The sequence below is a fragment of the Thunnus albacares genome, chromosome 3, assembly GCF_914725855.1.
Source record: "Thunnus albacares chromosome 3, fThuAlb1.1, whole genome shotgun sequence".
NCBI lineage: Eukaryota > Metazoa > Chordata > Actinopteri > Scombriformes > Scombridae > Thunnus > Thunnus albacares.
This window is the reverse complement of record NC_058108.1, coordinates 28,319,140-28,340,439: the sequence shown is the minus strand read 5'-3', so window position 1 is coordinate 28,340,439 and position 21,300 is coordinate 28,319,140. Positions and strand designations below refer to the sequence as shown.

The following is a 21,300-nucleotide window of genomic DNA, read 5'->3' as shown; positions in this document are numbered from 1 at the left end:
AAGAAAAAGAAAGATACCTGGTAGTCGACCTTCCCAGCATAGTGTTTCAGGGTGAACTCTGGCAGTGGCATCTTTGGCCTGGCATACAGCGGGTTGTTACCATGGTGATAGTGGCACTTCTGAAGGAAGGTGTGGTCTGTTGCCTAGCGATGATGAGGAGACAGTTAATGGTTGGTGAGCAGTGGAAACTAAATGTCTACAGCACAAACACATGTTGCCCGTGTGTGTGTGTGTGTGTGTGTGTGTTGCGCAGCAGATAGTCTCAGACATATAACACCGTGTTCATATTTCACTTTAAGCATCAGAGACACTTTATAAGACGTTTATCTCAATATGAGCTCAGTTATCGTCTTACGTTAGGAGCCGACAGCAGCAGGTAGGCAATTAAGTGAGTATGTGGGATAGTTTTGTATTGATCGTAGCTGGCTTATTATACGCTTCAGCCTCCTGGTTTATGAGAAATCCAATATGGGAGATTTTTTTTTTTCTTAACTCAATTTCTTGAGTATTCGGATGACTTATTGTTGGCTGTTGCCTTTTTTTCCCCACAATACACCTAAATAATGCAGTTATAAGTTTCTCGTGATCCAATCTAACTTCATTTTAAGTACATTTGTTCTCCACGGGTGTCTGCCTCGGCTAATTGTTTGTTTGACTTTGGATTGAGTAATGAATTATTAACAACCCTTTGCTTTAATTAAGTATTGTTTGAATCAGTCAATCTTATTTTCAATTAACTCACATCAATATCAGCTTTATTATTCAATTTTAGAGAACACCTATGTCTTTGGTTTACCTGAGGGAAACCGCACTGGTCATCTAGTATGCGCAGTATCCCATGAGGCTTTGCAGCAATGAGGTCAAGGCAGGCCTGGTTGTGGCTGAAGGGCTGCTGCTGCCACTCGATCTGCTCCCGCATGTACTCCTCCTACGCAGCACAGCAACAAAACAACTGTAAAGTTCAACAGGTTGGTGTATATAAAGCTCCTCTAACGCCACTGTTGGTTGTTTCCAGTTTTCACTGTAGTTGTAAGTACTGTTGGTTTGTGAGATTTAATGACCTTGTGAGTTCATGAAAGCTGTTCTGAAATTCATGAGAGTCCGGTTACAAACAAGGTTCTGTATCTTTTGACTCTACGTTAATACTTTTTTAACGCTACTGAATCTTTTCTTGGCGCTTAACTAGAAACAAAAGTATAGTTGGGTTGAAATTGCTCTGATTTAAGGATCCAGACATACGTGTATTAACCCAATCAGCATTAATTTGGTGTTTTGAAGGTCAAAAGATCCAGACGTTTGTTTACAACCAGGCAAAATATGTCTGAAATGTTTTTTTTTTTAAGTTACATCTTAATGTTGTTTCAACAGCATTTCAATCAGTACTGAACATGCATACAAGAAGTCAGGTTACTAACAAAATCTGACAACAGTTAGGACCTGTTTCACAATGAAATATAGTTGCTGAGATGCTGTTTAAACAACAATCATACCGCGTTGTCTTACATTCTTTGATACTTTGACTTCTCACCCATATTTGGTGCGGTTGTAACCCAGCTGTCTAGATAGACATTTTGATACACAACTCACCAAATCAGTCCTTACTTAACTGGGAACATACCAATATGTGTCTGAAAATAAAAAAAACTTCCAGTTTCCCTGACCTGTTCCTCCTGGAAGATGACCCTGTTAAAGTAGAACTGCAAAGTTTCATTGGCGTAGTTTATGCACAGCTGCTCAAAACTGTTCACCTGTAGCTCCTGGAGGGTAAAGAGAGGAGACATTGGGGGGGTTTTTGGGCGGGTTAGTTATCACAGGTCAGCTGAGACACATCAGCGCTGTAAGATTACTGAGCGACAATATTCTTTAGTGTGACCTCAAATCCATAAATGTCCAATATGGAGATGGAGAGGGCTTCGTTGCGAGGGTAGACCCGTCCGTTGATGCGCTCTGTCAGCCAACTAAACAGCAGCGAATACAGGATCTTGGCAACGGCATCTCTATGAAAAACACACAATAAGGTTTCTATGGAAACAGAAAACCCGGTTCCTATGGAAACAGAGGACATCTGAAAAATCTCTTCCCCAGCCCTGACGTCCTTTGTCCTCACATGCCTCTACCAAAGACTGAAAGAGAATATCAAAGACTCTTCACTCCCTCTCAGCAGTTTCCTGGTATGATTTTAAAGAACGAGTAAAAAAAAAAAAAAAAAAATGAGCACATGAAAAAGCTTCAGACAAGACTGTCAGAAAGGCTTTTATTTCAGGTTATTCCAAGTAGGTGCATAATGTTTAATCTAACAGATACCACATTCAACTTTTACCCACCTGGCATCCACAGCACTCTCCACTGTGAGCGGAGTGTAGATCTTCTCCCGTACTGTATCCTGGAGGTCAAACACGTCTGTTATCTATTTAATCCTTATAATCTCAATAATTATATCTAAGATGTGTGGCTGTGATTGTTTATGTGAAGTGTGTTCTGCTTACTGTCAGTTTGAAGGTGACAGACTTCTGCAGGCCGTCAGGTGAGACCTGCAGCAGCTCAGCTACCACCCTGATCTCCTGTGCGCTCACCACTGACGCAACCTCCTGACCTTCAGTCTGCAGGGATGTGCACACACACATACGGAGGCAATGACATTCATTATTACCATCATTAATCAACATCATCATTACCATTCAGCCGTGAAACTAAATGCATTTATGTAGCCCATTTGTGTGTGTGTTTGTGTGTGTGTGTGTGTGCGAGCGACAGAGAGACCTGGTGTGGCTGAAAGAAGACGTTCCCCAGATGAAGGACAGAGGAGAGAAGCCTGTAGATGCCGTTTTGCTCCTCTGGAGTGAAACACAGGATGTCCATGGCACTCAGCAGTCGCCTGAAGTCCTCCCCGTCATCCTTCCCCTCTATGGTACAGTCCCCTCCCTGCACTCATGTACACACATACACAGTTAACAACAACATACTTAGCCTGTTTAATCACAGCTGTAATTAAAGTGTAACTTTAAATCAGCAGCTGAAAGTCTTGTTTTTGCTAACTTAACTTCTCACCTTGCTGCAGTGATGTAAAAGTCTGCTTCAGGGTGTGACAGTACACTGTGACATAACTAATGGGTGCAGTTACTGATGCAACAGAGCGCACTTCTCACCAACTTTTCAGCCTAGTGTTAAGTTACACTTTAGAAAATAAGCCACAAGTGCTTGTAGTACCCACAAACTCACAAACCAGTATCAATGTAAATAGTCAAAGATCATTGATTGACATTGGCGTGACTGGGATGAGCACATGTTGATTATTGTTTCATCTCATTAAGTGGGAGTGCAAGAACACGTCATCAAAGAAATAACGTTAACCTGAATATTGGTTCAACATACCACAAGTCAGTTTCTATAAAGGAAAACTCATATTAAAAGTTCTGTGGAACAACTTGAAGCTCTACATACTCAATAACACAAGATAAATCTGAGGGGTCACAAGATAATTAATGTGATAAGAATAAATAAACAAGTTCAAGAGTCTACAGCCATGCTAGTGGCTCTGCAAGGCTGTGTTTAGACACAGTGGTGCTTTGAGCTAAATGCTAATGACAGCCTGCTAACATGGTCACAATGACAATGCTAACATGCAACATGCAGATGTTAAGTAGGTATAACGTTTGCCATGTTCACCATTTTAGTTTAGCATATTAGCGAATTAGCACTAAACACAAAGTGCTGCTGAGGCTGATGGCAATGTCTTTACTTTTGCAGGTATTTGCTTATAAAGTTTTGGACAAGTTAAACATTTAAATTGATGATGGCACTAGATGAAAACTAAGGGATTACCAAAGTTACTACAATTCATCCTGTGGGGAACATGAACATGCACCAAATTACATTTTACTCAAAACCACAAATGTCAACTTGCTGGTAGCGTTAAAGGAAAAGCCAAGAGATCACAAAAGTCTATCAAATATCAAAATATTTCTATGTGGATCAAAACAGAGGAGACCAACTTTGCCATGCAGTTACACAAAACTAGGTCTTATACAAGTCATACATCAATCAATAAAGCTTCACTAGATACACACAGTAACAAGTTCTTTATCCATTTTGTGTACAAAATCTGCAAATCATATTTCTCACTCAATATATCTGAAATACAGATACTCCAGGCTGCAAAGGTTACTCACTTTGTATTCATGTACCACAATAAGTTTGTGCCATTAATCACTTTGTAGAATAAATGTCATGTTTTCAAAAAATTGGCATCTCATTTGTTAATATGACTGCGTAATTGATTACAGTGACTACTCCTTATCTGTGCTCGGTGTGTGTGTGTGTGTGTGTGTGTGTGTGTGTGTGTGTGTGTGTGTGTGTGTGCGCGTGCGTGCGTGCGTGCGTGTGTGTGTGTGTGTGTGTGTGTGTGTGTGTGTGTGTGTGTGTGTGTGTGGACAGGAGTGTGGCTCCTATTTCTGTGAGCACCTGATTCAGATAGTAGTAAGTCTCAGCTTCCTGCAGATACAGTGAGCGCTTCTCGTGAGGAGGAAGACCTGCCAACATCTCATAGAAGATGTGGTAGTTCCTCTCTGATTTGGCCTGTGGATGAACATACACACACACACACACATACACACACACACACACACACACATAGTCCACAATTTAGAACTGTAGTTGTGGGTTTGTTTATTGGATTGAATTAGTCCTGTAATAAAAGACATTGGACACTGGATGGATGGATGGATGGATGAATGGATGGATGGATGGATGGATGGATGGATGGATGGATGGATGGATGGAGAGACTGGGGTGGGTAGAGACACAGTTAGATAAAGAGCAACATGTTTGACACCTCTCATGCTGTCTGCCTCTAGAATCTCCTCTTTCTCACAGTGACTCAGTTGTAAGAAGACTCCACTTGACCTGCTGTGTGTGTGTGTGTGTGTGTGTGTGTGTGTGTGTGTGTGTGTGTGTCCATGTGTGTGTGTGTGTGTGTGTGTGTGTGTCCATGTGTGTGTGTGTTATGTTTTTCACCTGAAAGACAATGCGGGACTTCTCCAGCAGGTACTGAGACGTTATGGCACCGCTGATTACACCCCTAGTAAATTACACATAGGCAGGCACACAGACACACATGCATGCAACAATGCACACACATAGACAAACACACACACACGCACACACACTCAAAGTGAGTCCGAGTTAAGTAACAGGTCATGCATGTGTAATGTGCTCGGATCTTCTCTGTCACAGTTCTAGCAGAAGATCAACTACTCATCTAACTGTGTTACTGGGACATGTTGGCATAGTCACCACTAAGCCTACTGTTTGTGTGTGTGTGTGTGTGTGTGTGTGCACGTGTGTGTGCACAAATATGCACATGGGTAACCACAAGCCTATTCAGGGTTAAGATAACATGCAGGCATACATGTTATATTTTAATTCAGAATAATTAAATTCTAATTAAGAAAATCAATTAAGCATTTTTTGGTCCACTAACCTTCTTCTTTTAGTCAGGAAGGCCAGAGGGACTTCCACTAACTGTTGCAGCCATGCTTGCTGTAGTTTTAAAGATTTTTCCTCTAAACTACGACTATTATATAAGTGATCTCATATTGGGTCTGCTCTACAATGTGTAGCTGTGTTTGATATAGAAATGAGAAAAAAACAAACATTTAAAACTATTATTGATGTTGCTTCAGTTCTTGACTGTATTTGTTGAAGTTGTAATTACTTACCCCTCCATGTAGATCTGCATGAACTTGCCAAAGCGTGAGGAGTTGTCGTTGCGCACCGTTTTGGCATTCCCAAAAGACTCCAACAGGGGCGTAGCCTCTAGGATCTAACCAATCACCACATGCAAATGTTACCATGGCTACCTTTAACAGGGATGGTGGCTCACATAAGAGCCAACAACTTAAAGAATAGTTTACCTCTATCTGATGGGACATGAAGGAAAGAGAAGAGAAGAAAGGAATATGTTAGCTTAAATGACCACAGCTGTGTGTGTTAGCATGCATGTACCTTTAGGTATATAATCTACCAGATATCTACCTGTTGTGTGACGTTGCGTTTGTGATGTATGGCTGTCAGGTAACGCAGGATCAGTTTAGTAGCTTCAGTCTTTCCTGACCCGCTTTCTCCGCTGTAATAACAGTTAGTCTTTAACAGCACTTCTTTTATATTACTCACAAAGAGTAGCACATTCTGGACAGGATAATAAAAACGGTAAGAACATAGGTGGTTTGCTTTCCCTCTGGTTAATTTTTTAATTCAAAATAGCATTTCATTGTTTAAAAGACAGGTTTGAGTTTTTGTCAAAGTAATTCAATTCAAGGCCTTACTCATCCAAAGTCTGTTTATCAACAGCATTTCATACCTGATCACAATACACTGGTCCTTTTTGGCATCCATCATGGTGGTATATGAGAAATTAGCAATGGCAAAAAGATGGCTGCAACACAACAAAACATTTTTAATGAACAAATGCATCCAGATGCATATTGGTTGCATAAGTGTGTGTTGTGTGTGTGTGTGTGTAGATGTGAAGTGGTAGTGAAATACATAACCAAACTCTTCCTTGGCAACCAACCAACGGCAGTGTAATAGGAACCTCTTACTAACACCTGAGAGTGCTGGCATTTACACCTCTATTTACCACCATACTGTATCTCAGAGCACAGTTTCGACACATGTAGACAGATGTAGTACAACAGTGCAATCACACACAGTCTCAACGGCAAAGTTAAAGGTTAGAGAGTTATGCTTATCTACTCTATTCAGCAATAAAAAGTACTCTGAGAGCTTATTCCTAAATATGTTATTTCAATTATAATAGAAAATGTTAAACTGAATCTGCATAAAAGTACATATGCTGAAAATAATGAGATACATAAATCTGATTTTTTTCACTCAAATAAGTGCAGTAGTTCATGAGAAAATTGTGTAAATATTCCGAATCAGCAAAAAGAACTAATTACTTGTTCTTTGGCCAGCTTTCCACCAAATTTAACTGGAATCTGCTGACAAGATTTTCACATATCCTCTTAACAAACAATCTGGATTGAAAACATAACCTCCACCGAGGCGGTTAGGTTATGCTTAAGCTCATGGGCAAATAGCTTGGACACACATATACACACAAACTCCCAGGTCTTACGGAGGGTTGTCACTCAGGCCACAGCCCTCATATTGAAGTACCACGTCTGTGCCGTAAATGTTGAGCAGCTTGTAGGGGTTCACAGACACGAGGATGCTACCTATGTAGGTCTGTGTGGAGGGAAGAGAAAAAAAGAAAAAGACAGACAGTGGATACATGGATACAACTGGTATCTCCATGACTTTTAGATTGTATTTAAAAGTTATTTCATCTGCATATTAGAAATTAAGCATACATATACGAGTTCCTGGTCGTAGCGTTTCTTCAGGTTCATCAGAACTGTGGTCTCATTCAGCTCACTGAAATTAAACACACAGAAAATGGAGAGTACAGAGCACATACAGGATTCCCACACTCACTTTGGTTAATATGAATTACTTCTTAAGGGTTTTGAAAGGTCCTTCTCTGTGAAAATTGGTAAAATTCTGAGATAGAGGGATCTTTTTTTTTGAACAAGTCAAGAAATGATTTTGAAATAATGTCTTTGAAACTGCTGATTACTGAACACAAATATCTCATGAAGGGGTTTCCTTTGGATGTGAAGTGATGACTTTAAGATAAACATCTGCACGGGTGTTGCATTTACATTTTAATAAACTACTTAAATACTTAACATACTTAATGCTAGAGATCTCTTTCTGAAACCCCTACGTTTTCAATGATTTAAAAACCTTCAGGCATACTGGGAGACACACACAAAGTGAATTGCTGCTTGAAGAAACTGAAAGGATCTGCATTGAAATGACCTGTCATGGTCTACACTGGAGCATCAAAATGCCTGTAAGCCTGTGACATGAGTGAACAAGCTGTGAGGCTGTTTGTTAATATTGGATTGAGCTTACGGGAGCTGTGTCATGTCCTCCATTCCCTCTGCCCAGCGTTTCACCCTTTGGCCTGTTGTGGGCATGCTTAGGATAGAGTAGATCTGGACACACACACACATACACACATTATGGTATGTAATTAGTCTAATACTGTCATGCAACATTGTAACAGCTTGAGGGATATAGTCATCGCTTGATGCAGAAATGATGTGAGATGACCAGAAATTCTCATATTTTTGTTTGTGAACTTTACAGGAAAATGTTCATTGTTCAGCTTCCAGCTTTTACATGCTTCAGTATTATTCTTTGAATTGTGTCTATATCTCTGTACACTCATTCCTGTCCTAAATAGTTGTCTATAAAATGTAATAAAAAATTATAAAGAACTCCTCATCATCCAAAAAATGAATTTGTGAAGTTTGTTAGCTACCTTGTCATACCAGCTTTGACCAGGTACCCTCTCTCTGTCAGGAGTCCAGTCTGGATCCTGAGGCTGCCCATCCACAATTCGAGGTGAGGGTAAATATCCTTCCAACATGCCGTCTTCTCTGTACATGGACCACTTTGACAGATTCTGGACTGTCCCGTGTGGCAAAACTCTCTCAGCTGCCCAAACATCCTCTCCTCCTTCCCCTCCTCCTTGAGCATCCCTGGCCCAGTGGCCTGACTGTGGCCCGTAGGGAGGAACCACAGCATAGCAATTATCTGGACCCTGCAGTCCTGTTGGTGCCCTGTATGAGGCATAGCGAAGCTGCTGGTTTTGGATAGCATCACCCAGCTTCGGGTTGTGGAACCGTCGTGTGAGAAGAGAGCTATCTGGCAACCTGTGGAGCAAGGAATGGGTCTCCTCATTAAAGAACATGTAACACATGTTACAAATATTGACCAAAATATGCTGAATTGTGATATAATTGTGATGCAAATGGAAATTCATGAGTCTTTTCTATATATATCGTGTTTCCACCACAAGAACTTCCCCAGGGACCCCGGTGGTCTACTGGTTGGGACATGTGCCACATGGCCTCAGCAGTTCGATTATGACTGTGGACCATTGTTGCGTATCATACCCGTCTCTGCCCTGTCTCTGTTTCCTGTCTTTCTCTGCACTTTCATCTTTCTTTCCTGTAGAATTGTGTACTCTAGTATCAATATTAGGAGGGGAGGACATTTCTAGATGTTTATTAATGTTAAAAACAAAGTTGCTGATTGGTTACTGCATGCCACATATCTGCAACGTCCCTGGTTCAATTCCAGCCAAACCTTTGTTGTATGTCATACCCATCTCTCTCCCCTTGTTTCCTGTCTGACACTTCACTATCCACTGTCCAATAAAGGCAAAAAGCCAAAAAATTATCTTCAATAAAAAACAAAACAAAGTTAGGCCTTGTTGTTGTCTTGGCAACTAAAAGAGCTTAATTCATAAAAGAGCACTAATAAAAAAACAAGATAAAAAGAGAGGGAAAGTGTGAACGAGCTGTTTGAACGAGCTGTATGCACAAGCAAAGAGAGAGAGGGAGCTCAAGTCAAAAGACGTAGGGAGTTTATGATAGAGAGAAAGCAGCCGTGAGAGAACAAAGTGCGGGAACAAGAGAAATAAAACTTTATTTGCAGATAGTTTCATGGAGGTTATATACTAAAGCGAAAAAGAATTACCATCAAACTGTCGGCAGATCGTCTGCTTTGTAGACAGAGACTGTGGTGTTTTCAGTCTCATTTTCCTCCCTTACTGTATGTCTCCTTTTCATTCATTCATTACATCCAACTCAAACATCGGAGGCACACAGCACTAAATAACAACAGGATGACTTTGGGTTGTTGTTTTCTCATGTATGAAAATTTCAAATGCTGCTGTTATATACACAAAGAGGACTTTCAGTTCCCAGTTTCGTTTCTGAGTTTCGTTGCCGGAACTTTTTGTTGAAAATCCTTATGTGAATTTCATTCTTCATTGGCAAAAGTTAACGCCTTGCTTTCAGATTCTTTTTCCAACAACAATTCTGTGCAACGCCTGGATAAGCCTCTCAGGTAATTCTATATCCTAGTTTCCATTAATAGTGTTTTTCCTTACCTGTAACTGATGCCACGCATGTCCCCTTTCTGCAGTGCAGAGGTGAGGTTAGGGGCGGTGGGTTTGGGTGCCCCTGACAGTACAGAGTTTTCCGACAGATGAAAAAGACCTGCAGAACGAAGTGCTTTGTTCTGTCTTAGAGCACCAGCAAGGTTTGGAGTGGAGGGCTCCTGACCAGGAATAACCAGGGAACCATCAGGGAGCTGGTATGATGCATTACGAATGTTTTGATTTGCAAGAGCCTGCAGGTGGCAGGAACAGGAAATCAGATTATTAAATGTTATTAAAGGCTGTTATGTTTAACTTAAAGGTGCCAATAAAACAGACTGGTAATGTAGACAAATTAAATTAAGGTTAACTAAACAGGTACACACTTTAGACAGATCAGGGGCGACTGGTTTCCTTGGGTCAATGATGATGGTTCCATCAGGCAGGGTGTAGGACACGCCCTTAAGGTAGGGGTTCTGCAGGGCAGCTGCCAGGTTGGGGGTCTTTGGTTTTCTTGGGTCAACTATAATAGTTCCATCTGGGAGGGTGAATGAAGCTCCTTTCAAGGCTGGGTTATCGAGTGCCTAAGTATTACAACAGCTGGGTTTAGGTAGGGTAAGCCAGAAAGGTTAAATAAGTGCAACTGAAACAAAGTCAATTAATCTTCAGTAGAATTAGAGAAGAAGCTTAGTACATTTTATTTCCAATCATTATTAGCAAAACAAAAACTACATTGATTAGTGGAAACTTTTTAAAATCCCTGTCCCTGTGCCCTTCTCAAAGAGTAATAGATCAACACACACACAAAAGTAACAGGTAATGTGAAAGTAAAGGGAAACATAAAAATCCAAAGAGTTTAAATGCATGGCTAACCTTTGCCAGGTTTGGAGACATGGGTAAATTGGGGTCACGAACTCCTTCTGGTAGGGTGAAGGAGGCATTTCGAAGGGCAGACTTTTGGAGGGCTTCAGACAGGTTTGGAGTGATAGGTTTCCATGGATCAATGATGATAGTACCATCTGGTAGTGTGAACGATGCATTTTTCAGGTGAGGGTTCTGAAGTGCTGCTGTAAGGTTTGGGGACTTCTGTTTCTTGGGGTCAATCACAATGGTACCATCAGGGAGAGAAAAGGAGGCTTCACGCAGAGCTGGGTTGTTTAGGGCCTTAGCCAGGTCTGGGGAAATTGGTTGCTGCACAAGGAAGGAGAGCAGAGCCAGAAAACTATCACTAACTTTAACTAATGCACAGTTATGGTAGGTAGCGAGAAGAGAGGAAATTACAATAAAAGGTGAATTCCATTAAAGTAAAGGATAAAGAGTTATTGGTTACCTGCTGTCTAGGGTCTATAATGGTGCCATCAGGGAGAGTATATGATGCAGTCTTGATACTCTCATTCTGAAGAGCTCTGGAAAGGTTAGGAGACATAGGCTTCTGGGGTATACGTGGGTCCTGTGTGGGTGGGAGTGGGGAGTGATTTAGAGAGAGTACAATTGTAATAATGCAATTTTTATTGATATTGTTACATTGTATGTAGACAAACATACATATGAGGTTGCATAGTTATTTTGACATTCTCCTTTTATATCTACCCTGATAACTGATCCATCAGGCAAGGTGTACGAGGCTCCGCGGACTTGCTCGTTTTGCAAGGCACGGCTGAGCATTGGGGAAGAACGTGAATCTGTATATGGTGACACGAAGGTTCCATCTGGAAGCCGGTACGATGCCTGCATCAACTGTGGGTTGTGTAGGGCACTTCCTAACATTGGTGAAGAGGGTGGTGGGGGCCCATAGGAAGGCCATCTAAATTGCACAGGTGTCCGATAAGATGCATGGCGGAGGTTTGGGTTCTGTTGTAGTGCGCTGTGGACCTGAGGCCCAGTTGGTGCATAAGGGTTACGGCGTTGCATCATTGGAGATCTCAAAGATGTGACATTCTGCAAATCAGACCTGTACTGTAAAGCATCATGGAGCAGTGGTGCCGGGCCAGGCTCAGTGATATATTCATATGGAGTAACAACAGTTGGTCCATATGGTGAGCGGAGATGTGGAGTCTGATAAGAAGCCACACCCCTTAGTGCCGGACCATGTCTCATGGCTCCAGATAGCATTGGAGATGAGGGTACAGATGGGGCATATGGGGACTGAGGTCTTTGAAGAGGAGACACATAGGATGCTTCTCTTATTGCTTGGTTTTGCAGAGCTCCAGACAGCATTGGCGATGAAGGAGGCATAAGCTGTTCATACGGTGATATTGGCCTTTGCAAAGGAGAGACATAGGAGGCATCTCGTACAGCTTGATTCTGCAGAGCCCCAGACAACATGGGAGAGGAAGGGGCCATAGGCTGCTCATAAGGTGACATTGGTCTCTGCAGTGGGGAAACATAGGAAGCATCTCGAATAGCCTGGTTTTGCATTGCAGCAGAAAGCATAGGGGATGAGGGAACATGAGGGTCTGCATATTCGGTAGTCATACCTACCATCTGGGCTGCCTCTGGGCCAAGAGGAGAAGAGAAAGAGGCCTGTCGGATAGCCTGGTTCTGCAAAGCACGAGATAAATTGGGAGAAGAGGGGGCGACAAACTGATGAGACTGCTCAGTATAAGGATCAGCATAGGGGCCAGACACATACGTTTCTGATGCATAAGTGGTTGGATGAGCAGCTCGAGGGGGCAAGAGGGGTGAAGACTGACGAGAAAGTCGAGGAGAGAGGCGTGGGGATGCAGGATGTGGCATATGCTTAAGGGAGGGCTGTGGCGACACGGGAGGCCTCCTTCTCATAGACTGCTGGGCCATGAGGGGACGTCCTCGAGCCATGGGGCGAGGAGGAAATCGGCCAGATTCTCTCCTCCCCAGGGGAACACGGTGGACCATGTGAGGGGAGTGGAAAGGAGAGGAGAGGAGGGAGGAGTCCACTGTGAGAACAGAAGATCCATTGCTTCGTATGGAGGAGGGACGGAATGGACGCACATTCTGTGTGGGTGGGGGCACTGGACGTCCCCGGAGACCCATAGGGGAGGGCCGAACAGTACCTAAGGGAACATTTCCCCCCATCCTAGGCCTGGCCAATGGAGTGGGGTCCCTGAGCAGCCGAGTTGAGCGACGAGAAAGGGTAGGAGATGATGGGGCAGGCCTAGGTCCTGCAGGGGATAAACTGCGACGAGATGGGGAGGGAGAGGGAGATGGCCTTCTACTGAGGTGTGGAGAGAGAGGGGGAGATGCATGACCAGGGGAGTGGGGAGGGGAGGGTGGCCTATACATCTTTCTCCCACCAAATGGGCTGTGGGCAGGAGTGGGTGATGATGGGGGACTCCGCCTCCTTATGGAAGCACGGGGTGATGGGGGTGGAGAATGTTGCCTAATTGAGGCTCTTGGTGAAGGTGGTGGACTACGCCGAATCATGGAGGCTTGGGTAGAGAGAGAGGGTGAGGGTCCCCTTGCCAGGGGAGGCGGTGACCTCTGAGGTTGCATTCTACGACGGGTGATGGGGGAAGCCATGAGGGAGGAAGGAGGTGAAATCCCTCTTGACATGACAGAAGGGGGTCTTTGGGCATTAATGAACCCACTCCTCATGGATGGTTGTGGGGAGGGGCTTCGTCTCTGTGGAAGCATAGGGGAGGGTACTGGAGAAGCCATGGCAGAGGGATAGCGCTGCATCTGTGGGGAGGGCATGATGACAGAGCGGCGGGATGGAGTTGGAGAGGGCTGCAGGCGCCGGGCAGGAAGGGGGGACATATTTGCTTGCTTAATAATCATAGCAGTTGGAGTAGGTATTAATGGTGGGCCATAACCCTGTTGCTGTGAAATCACCATTGGGTCTGTCATCATCTGCTGCTGGAAAAACACAACAAAAATTGTGTAAAATAAGTGGAGAATTTAAAGAGGAGAATGTAATCATTAACAATGATAAAAAATGGGGTGGCGCTACTGAAAATAGTATTAAGGTTGTAGTGAAAATTGTTATGGTATACCAATTAGAAATACTACCACCCTTATGTGAAGTTCTGGAAATTGGATACATCTGCTCTACAATTAACAGTTTTTGTGAACCATTGTTATTGTGAGTATAATGTACATTTTTGAAAGTCCTGGCAGAGTAAAAAGGCATCGTCAGCTTATAGTCAAGTTCTGTTTTTACCAATTACTACAAAATCCAGTATTCATTGTGAAAACTACATTAAGTATACCCCCCACTCCACCCCAACATAGTACCTCTGTGTGGCTAATATTATTGCTAACATTTCTGTGGGAGCTCCGAAGACTGAAGTCTTGATGCTTGCATAAAATGTGATAGCATAGACATCAGTTCTATGGAGATGCCATGGCTGTCTCTCCAAGGTGGGACTGTGTAACTCAAGCTGGTGCTTAAAGCTGAAATTATGCTTCTCTGAAGATACATGTAAACATCTCTGTACAGTGAAGGGTGTTATGGGCATGTTATAGGTGTTATAGGTTGTGGGGACTCGCATAAGAGCCAATATGCACACCTCCCAAATGTCAACAACTTCTCATATTGACCATAAAAGAAAGAGCCATGCAAAAGTGCACCGTGCAACCCCTGTGCACGTGCAGCCCACATGTAGCCCAGAGAAGCATAATTCCAGTTTAAGAGGCAGTAGAGGTGTGCTCTTCAGAATGCAACAGGATATTTTGTCTGATTTTCACATGTCCACCCCTCATTATGAATCAGATTGGAAATCAGCAGACTTGCTCCTCAATGACAGTTAACTAAATGTATTCTGATAAAACTTAAAAGCTTACTGAAAAATGTTTGTGCTATGTAGTTACAATACATAAATATATGCTTTCCATATATTTGATACCAGTTAGAGAACCAGTCAACCCTCTAAAAGAGTATGGATATTCAGAATCAATCATGAAACACCAAGGCTGGAATTACCTGGGGCGGCATCATTTCTGGATACATCTGTTGCTGGGGCGACATCAATTGCTGTGACATCATCTGCTCCTGTGGTGACATCATCGGTTGTGGCATCATCTGCTGTGGTGACATCATTTGCTGCGACATCATCTGCTCCTGTGGTGACATCATTGGCTGTGGCATCATCTGCTGTGGTGACATCATTTGCTGCGACATCATCTGTTGCTGTGGGGTCATTATCTGTTGTGGGGACATAATCTGTGATGGCATCATTTGGGGTGACATACTCTGTTCTTGTTGTAAAATCATCTGTTGCTGTGGTGACATTATCCGTGGTGGCATCATCATTTGTTCTTGAGGGGACATCATAGTTTCTTGTTGCAAAGACATCATCATTTGCTCTTGAGGAGACATCATCATTTGTTGTTGTGGTGACAATGCCATTTGCTGCTGTGATGACATCATGGCAGCATCTTGACCTGGTGGAAAAGGCATCTGGTCTTCATACTGGATTTCTGACATGTCTTCAAACTCTGGATCAGGTGGCAAAGTAGGTGGAGGGGGCAGGGGCACATCTAGACGCTCTTTCCCAAATAGGCGCACTTGAGGTCTAGGAACTCTAAATGTCATCTCACCTCCCTGAACCCCGCCAGTACCATCCCCATATTGATCCAAGTGGTCTGCATACTGGTCCCCATATAGGCCCTGTACCTGATCCATCCCTTGCCCTCCAAAGCCAAAGACCTGCTGGCCTCCTTGTGGGAAACCAATGGCCTGCTGGGAGCTGTAGTCTTGGTAGGGCATGCCAGCATCACTATAGCTAAATTGATAGTCTGGTGGAAATCCTCCTTGCATCCCCATCGTTACTGCATAAGGATTCTCATAACCTGTCTGTCCGTTGTCATAGTAATCCCCTTGTCCATTATTATAGTAAACTCCTTGACCATTTTCATCATAATAACCCTGAGCCTGAGGGCCAAGAAATCCATCCATCTCTCCTTCATGCATATGGTCCCCACCCACCAGTGCATAGTAGTCCAGACCCTCGTCACCATACATTGCCATTGCCTGTTGTTGCTGGTAACCATAGTAATTAGCTTCCTGGTTGTTATAGTAGCCTTGGGCAGCGAAATAAGGGTCATAGTAGTCCCCCATGTCTTCATCATAGAGACCACCTTCATAATAGTCTGCATTTGGATCATAGACTCCTTCTTCTTCATAGTAACCCAGGTCCTGATAGTCTGCTCCACCTGCTCCATTGTCATAGTAACCAAAGTGACCCTGACTTTCATATGCTGCAGCTGCCTCGTCTCCATAACCACCATAACCATCACCATAGCCTCCATAACCTTTCTGGCGGACTGAATGCCGCTGGTCATATCCATAAGCCTCCTCCCCATGCTCATACCCATCGTTATGGTAACCACGGAGATAACCTCTGGAGCTGGCTTGGCGGCTGTGTGCTCTACGTCCCCCCCAGCCATGGTGTCCCGAATTTCGACGCATTTTAGTGGACAGGAAGCGATTGGTCAGCCAATTAGTTGCTGCTGCAACCCTACCCAGCAACGAACTTCTGTTCTTGAAGCCATCAGTTCGGCCATCACCGTCCTTTTTTCCAAATAACCCTTTAAAGAAACCACCCTTCTTCTCCACTGAATCTCTTCCTCCTCCCAGACGAAGCAGCATATAGGTTGGCTTCTTCCCACCATTTGCTTCTGCCCTCTCTTTGGCCTCCCTCTCTTTTTTCCTCTTTTTGCTGGCCTTAAACCTCATCATGAATCGAGAGGTGTTCTTCAGCATTGACTTGCGGCGTTTCTTCTTAGCAAGTTTTTTTCTTCTCTTACCCAACCCCAGAAACAAACTGAATGTACTTTTTAGCTTCTTCCTGCTGTTCCTCCGCTTCTTGAAGCCGGAAAACTTCATGAACATCCTGGACATGTTCTTCAGACCTTTCTTTGGGATTTCCCTTATCGGAAGCTGCGGAGCCTCCTCTTTCTTCTTTCCTTTCTTCTTCTTTGGATCAGCATCAGATTTCCCTCCTTTATGATGGTGGCGGTGATCTTTGGATTTCTTTTTGGATTCAGCATAATCATAATCATCCTCCTCCTCCTCATCCTCTTCATCTTCATGTTCCTCCTCCTCCTCATCTTCTTCAGAATCTTCCCCACGTCTAGACTTTCCCCCTTTCTTTCCTTTAGCCCCCTTGCCTCCTCGCCCCCTCCCTCTCCTGTCATCCTCTGAGTCTTCCTCCTCATCATCTTCTTCACTGAACTCTTCATCCTCTTCTTCATCACTCAGGAGCTCTTCATCTTCCTCCTCCTCAGATTCCACCTTCTTTCCCTTGCCTTTGTCTTTTCCTTTCTTTCCATCATCTTTCCCCTTAGGTGGTTCCTCCTTTCCCTTCTTCCCTCCTTTCTTATCATCCTTTCCACCTTTTTTATCATCCTTTCCACCTTTCTTATCATCCTTTCCACTTTTCTTATCATCCTTGCCAGCTTTCTTATCATCCTTGCCAGCTTTCTTGTCATCTTTTCCTCCCTTTTTGTCATCTTTTCCTTTCTTTTCCTCCTCTTTCTTTTTCTCTGGTTCAGGTTTTCCTCCCTTCTTCGCGTCCTTCTTGGGATCTTTCTTGCCGGGCATTTTGACAAGTAGCTAGGAACACACCATGCCCTCTCTTCAGGATGTAATGCTGTAAACCTTCAAACACACAAACACATAAATATTACATGTACGATGTATGGAGGGAAATGTTGTAGGAGTATGTTAACATGAAGAAAATATGATATGACATTTTAAGAAAATATGACTAGAAGTCTGACCTTTAAAAGATTCCTCAGTTTAGATATGCCTGGTTGAATTTGTGCCAGCAATATATGCAGGTTCAGTATCTGTGTGAGGACAGGTCCACCTGGCCAAAGCAGTACTACACTGCCCAAATCTGGTCCCCATGAAGGCTCCTGTAAAGACAAAAAGTACATAGATACATTCAGGAATCTTTTTGCCTACACTCACACTCACACACAAATATTGGCATACACACAATGAAACCAGGTAATCAAGTCTAAACTTTGATCTTCATATCACTTTCCCATTCAGTAACTGTACTAAAATGTATTAACTATTAAGTCCATGACACTGTTTTAGCACCACAACTTGGTTAGAAATCTTTAAACTCTACCCATAGATCTCCAATGTCTGCCCAGTGTTCTTTAACTATTAGACCTTTAACCCTAGTTTGCTATTTTAGACCCAGAGGTGTCCAGAAATTTTTACCTAGAAATCTCCTATCCCCCTCTGGCTCCTACACAGTGATGTACAATAACCATCCATAGATGTCCAGCTCTGCATGTGACCTCCAAGGTCAAAGGGTTCAAATGGTCAGAGCAAAAACACCTCCTATAAATCTACTTCTGCTTGTGTATGCATAGCATCCACTCTACACACAGCATGATCCATGCGGACAGGAAACAAAAAACTAAACTAAACAAACAAAATGAAAAAAAAAAACACACACACACAAAACATGCAGCTGCTACTAAAAATCAGGCTGTATCTCTACTATGGTCAGTCCTCCAGTAGAGTTGCAGTTAAAAACAAACCCTTGTGGCCGTGTCACCACAGTCATTCATTGAGACAGCTTTCCATCATAGTCACCTCCACATTCAATGACAAACGACACAGAAGAGCAAGTGTGGTGGTTGCCAGGATCTTTGTAGTCTTCAAATTTGTTGTGTCCTTGCTGGAGGTCTCTCTTCTTTAGCAGTTAAAAATAAACAAAAACAAAAAAATTCTGGGACAAAGTCTTTAGGTCACACTCAGCTTCTTCCTCTGACCTACTCCGTCCTCTGTTGCTCACTACAACACATTCCCTCACTCAACACACCACTCTGCTCACACGGCCCTCCTCAGAGTTTGTGATAGCTAGAGTGTGTGTGTGTGTGTGTGTGTGTGTGTGTGTGTGTGTGAGGGAGAGAGAGAGAGAAGGGCAGATGGGTTGCCTGTTTGTGTGTATGTGTGCGCGTTTCCGTGTGGGTATATATGTGTATGTGTATATGTATGTGTGCGTTGGAGGAGTTCCTTCTGGCGGGTCGTAGAAGGAGTCTTAATTTGTCATCTGGCTCTACAGGTGAAACTCGAGAGCTCTGGGCTACTGAGGGGGCGGGGCATAAATAATACAAAAGGTTGAGAGAGAGAGAGAGATAGAGAGAGAGAAAGAGAGACAGACATGGGATGCAGAAGATAAGCCTGATGGGCAGTAAGATGCCATCAAATTCACAAATATCTTATAATTAACAGCCTCTAATTTCCTTATTATGAATGTGCTGCATGTATACTTATGCATGAGAGAAGTCATGTAGATACACCTTTACACTGCCTGAGCTTTAATCTATTCCTCTTTTCCCAGAGTAATAATTTCAATTCAATAAGATTATATATACATATATATGATACTGATAATAAAATAAAATAAAGAGAGAATGCTTTTACAGAACTCTGCATGCAGGTTTTCAGTTGTATTTTTGTCCCATTTTGCCCAATCATTTTGTAGTAAGCGGCCCCATACCTCGCTGCTGTACAATGCAATCGATTCTATAACTGATTTAATATTTTTAGCCATGTCTTAACTGGAATTTGGATTTGAAGTGAACACACACAAAGTTTCCTGTGGAACTAATCTGTAAACCTAGGTAAGTACAGGTATTTCTTTGTTCTATTTGGGTCCCAACTATTTTAAATATTGGGTCATTTCTTTGTAACCTTGATCTTTTTTGGAAAGTGATTTTGGTCCTCTTCAACTGTCAGGGCCCTGGTCTGACAGTACTGATGGAGAAGGTCCAGGCTCTGCTGAAGACCTTCTTTAGTACGACACCTGATTTCTGCGTCTTGAACAGTGTGATCAGGTGCTGATCTGTGTGTGTGTGTATAAGTGAAAATCTGTGATGCATCATTGTCAGAAATATCCTATTTAAACAGCATCAATATGAGCAACGCAGGCTACCACCAACCTACTTCCACATACGTAACAGCGAGAGAAAGAGCAGAGGCAGGAGAAACACCCACTTGTTAGACGTATGACGTCTTCCCTCTAGGTATCAATAACAGAGGAATGACTCTCACAAACAGACACACACACGGCTAGTGAAGGATCAGTAACAGGGCTGTGATTATTAGTGCCATCAACCAAATTATTCCTCTTCCAGAGGGAAGGGGTCGGATTGCCGGATCTGTCCTGTTACAGGGTATAGGTGTTGGGTTGCCAGATCCTGATCTTTTGGTCTTGCTACGTAAGTCTATCTGATCATTAACATCCAGCAAAGAGCACATGTAGTGAATGCAGAGTTATGTCTTTGAATGGGTGCACGTGTGCATTAGAATGAGAGACAGCATGATGAAAGAGTATTTTTTCTTGCATTTCCCACGGTTTGTCTCTAACCATACATCCGCCTTTGAACCAGAATGAAAAGACTATATCAAACGTGAAAAGCTCTGAGTTTCAGCCAGTCTCCCTTCTTCCCAAAGCAATCGCTGCTGGCAGGTGGTCCTCCATCTCTTGATAGAATTTGTAGAGAAGAGACAACATAGAGAAACTGGGATACATGCCCGGGAGAGAAAAGCAGACTTATGACAGAGGTGGATTTGATGAGGCTCATCAAAAGCATTCAGGTCCTTAGGGGGAAGCAGTAGACCATGTTTGTCACTACACCTACACACATACACACATACACACACACACACACACACACACACACAGTAATCTGCTGCTATCTAGTGGACCAGCATTACACCTGCAGCACTCTTAATAGTTTGGAGTTGGCTGACAAGTTAAGAGGCCCGCAGCAAGTGTAAAATCGCACAACACAGCAATTAGCTAATCATTCAGCACTCTTTTTTTGGTGATTTGATATAATCTCACTGTATAATGAGAGGCGATGAGATACAGTAAATCAGCACACATCAAGGGGAAACATTTATCTTGCAGGAGAAAAGTGGCCTAACTAATGTGTGCAGGCAAACTGATGGACTTGCTCTGCACACTTTTTGTGTGGGCTGAAGGGGAGGGATGAAGGACGGTGAATGTCCCCAGAAACTCACCTTTCCTCCTGCACACCCATCCTCCGGGGTTGCTCACGTCACGGGAGCTCCGTAGTCACGTTTCCCCATCCTCTTATAGGTCCAAAAAAGAAGGGGGGCGGGGGGTAAGGGGAGGTTAAAAACACCAAAAAGTAAAACAAATCCCGTTTACATTTTTCTTAATCTTAACCACTCACACAGCTCCCCACCTCTGCTGCTCCTCTGGCGAGGATCAGAGCAGCAGGGGTCGGTTCACAAGGAGGAAAAGTGTGCCACCGGGAACGGAGGATGAATATTTAACGACTATTCTTCGGTGACCGGCCGGGGG

General features: G+C 43.3%; 1 protein-coding gene across 1 annotated transcript in view; it reads right to left on the bottom strand.

The window, feature by feature from the left end:
• myo15ab (myosin XVAb) overlaps positions 1-21,080 on the bottom strand; it is a 51,910-nt gene extending 30,830 nt beyond the window's left edge. The window contains exons 1-26 of the mRNA XM_044347465.1: positions 20,994-21,080; positions 17,720-17,857; positions 17,375-17,597; positions 14,919-17,311; positions 11,609-13,852; positions 11,349-11,468; positions 10,892-11,209; positions 10,405-10,602; positions 10,031-10,272; positions 8,393-8,786; positions 7,981-8,063; positions 7,374-7,437; positions 7,139-7,248; positions 6,359-6,433; positions 6,034-6,124; positions 5,913-5,918; positions 5,718-5,821; positions 5,014-5,077; positions 4,462-4,575; positions 2,761-2,922; positions 2,487-2,600; positions 2,325-2,383; positions 1,874-1,997; positions 1,662-1,757; positions 797-928; positions 18-143 (exon numbers count right to left, since the gene is read on the bottom strand). Coding sequence (XP_044203400.1) covers positions 18-143; positions 797-928; positions 1,662-1,757; positions 1,874-1,997; positions 2,325-2,383; positions 2,487-2,600; positions 2,761-2,922; positions 4,462-4,575; positions 5,014-5,077; positions 5,718-5,821; positions 5,913-5,918; positions 6,034-6,124; positions 6,359-6,433; positions 7,139-7,248; positions 7,374-7,437; positions 7,981-8,063; positions 8,393-8,786; positions 10,031-10,272; positions 10,405-10,602; positions 10,892-11,209; positions 11,349-11,468; positions 11,609-13,852; positions 14,919-17,311; positions 17,375-17,540 — 7,599 coding nt within the window. The 5' untranslated portion in view covers positions 17,541-17,597; positions 17,720-17,857; positions 20,994-21,080. The remainder of the gene's footprint in view (positions 1-17; positions 144-796; positions 929-1,661; positions 1,758-1,873; positions 1,998-2,324; positions 2,384-2,486; positions 2,601-2,760; positions 2,923-4,461; positions 4,576-5,013; positions 5,078-5,717; positions 5,822-5,912; positions 5,919-6,033; positions 6,125-6,358; positions 6,434-7,138; positions 7,249-7,373; positions 7,438-7,980; positions 8,064-8,392; positions 8,787-10,030; positions 10,273-10,404; positions 10,603-10,891; positions 11,210-11,348; positions 11,469-11,608; positions 13,853-14,918; positions 17,312-17,374; positions 17,598-17,719; positions 17,858-20,993) is intronic.
• Between the last annotated feature and the right edge of the window lie 220 nt (positions 21,081-21,300).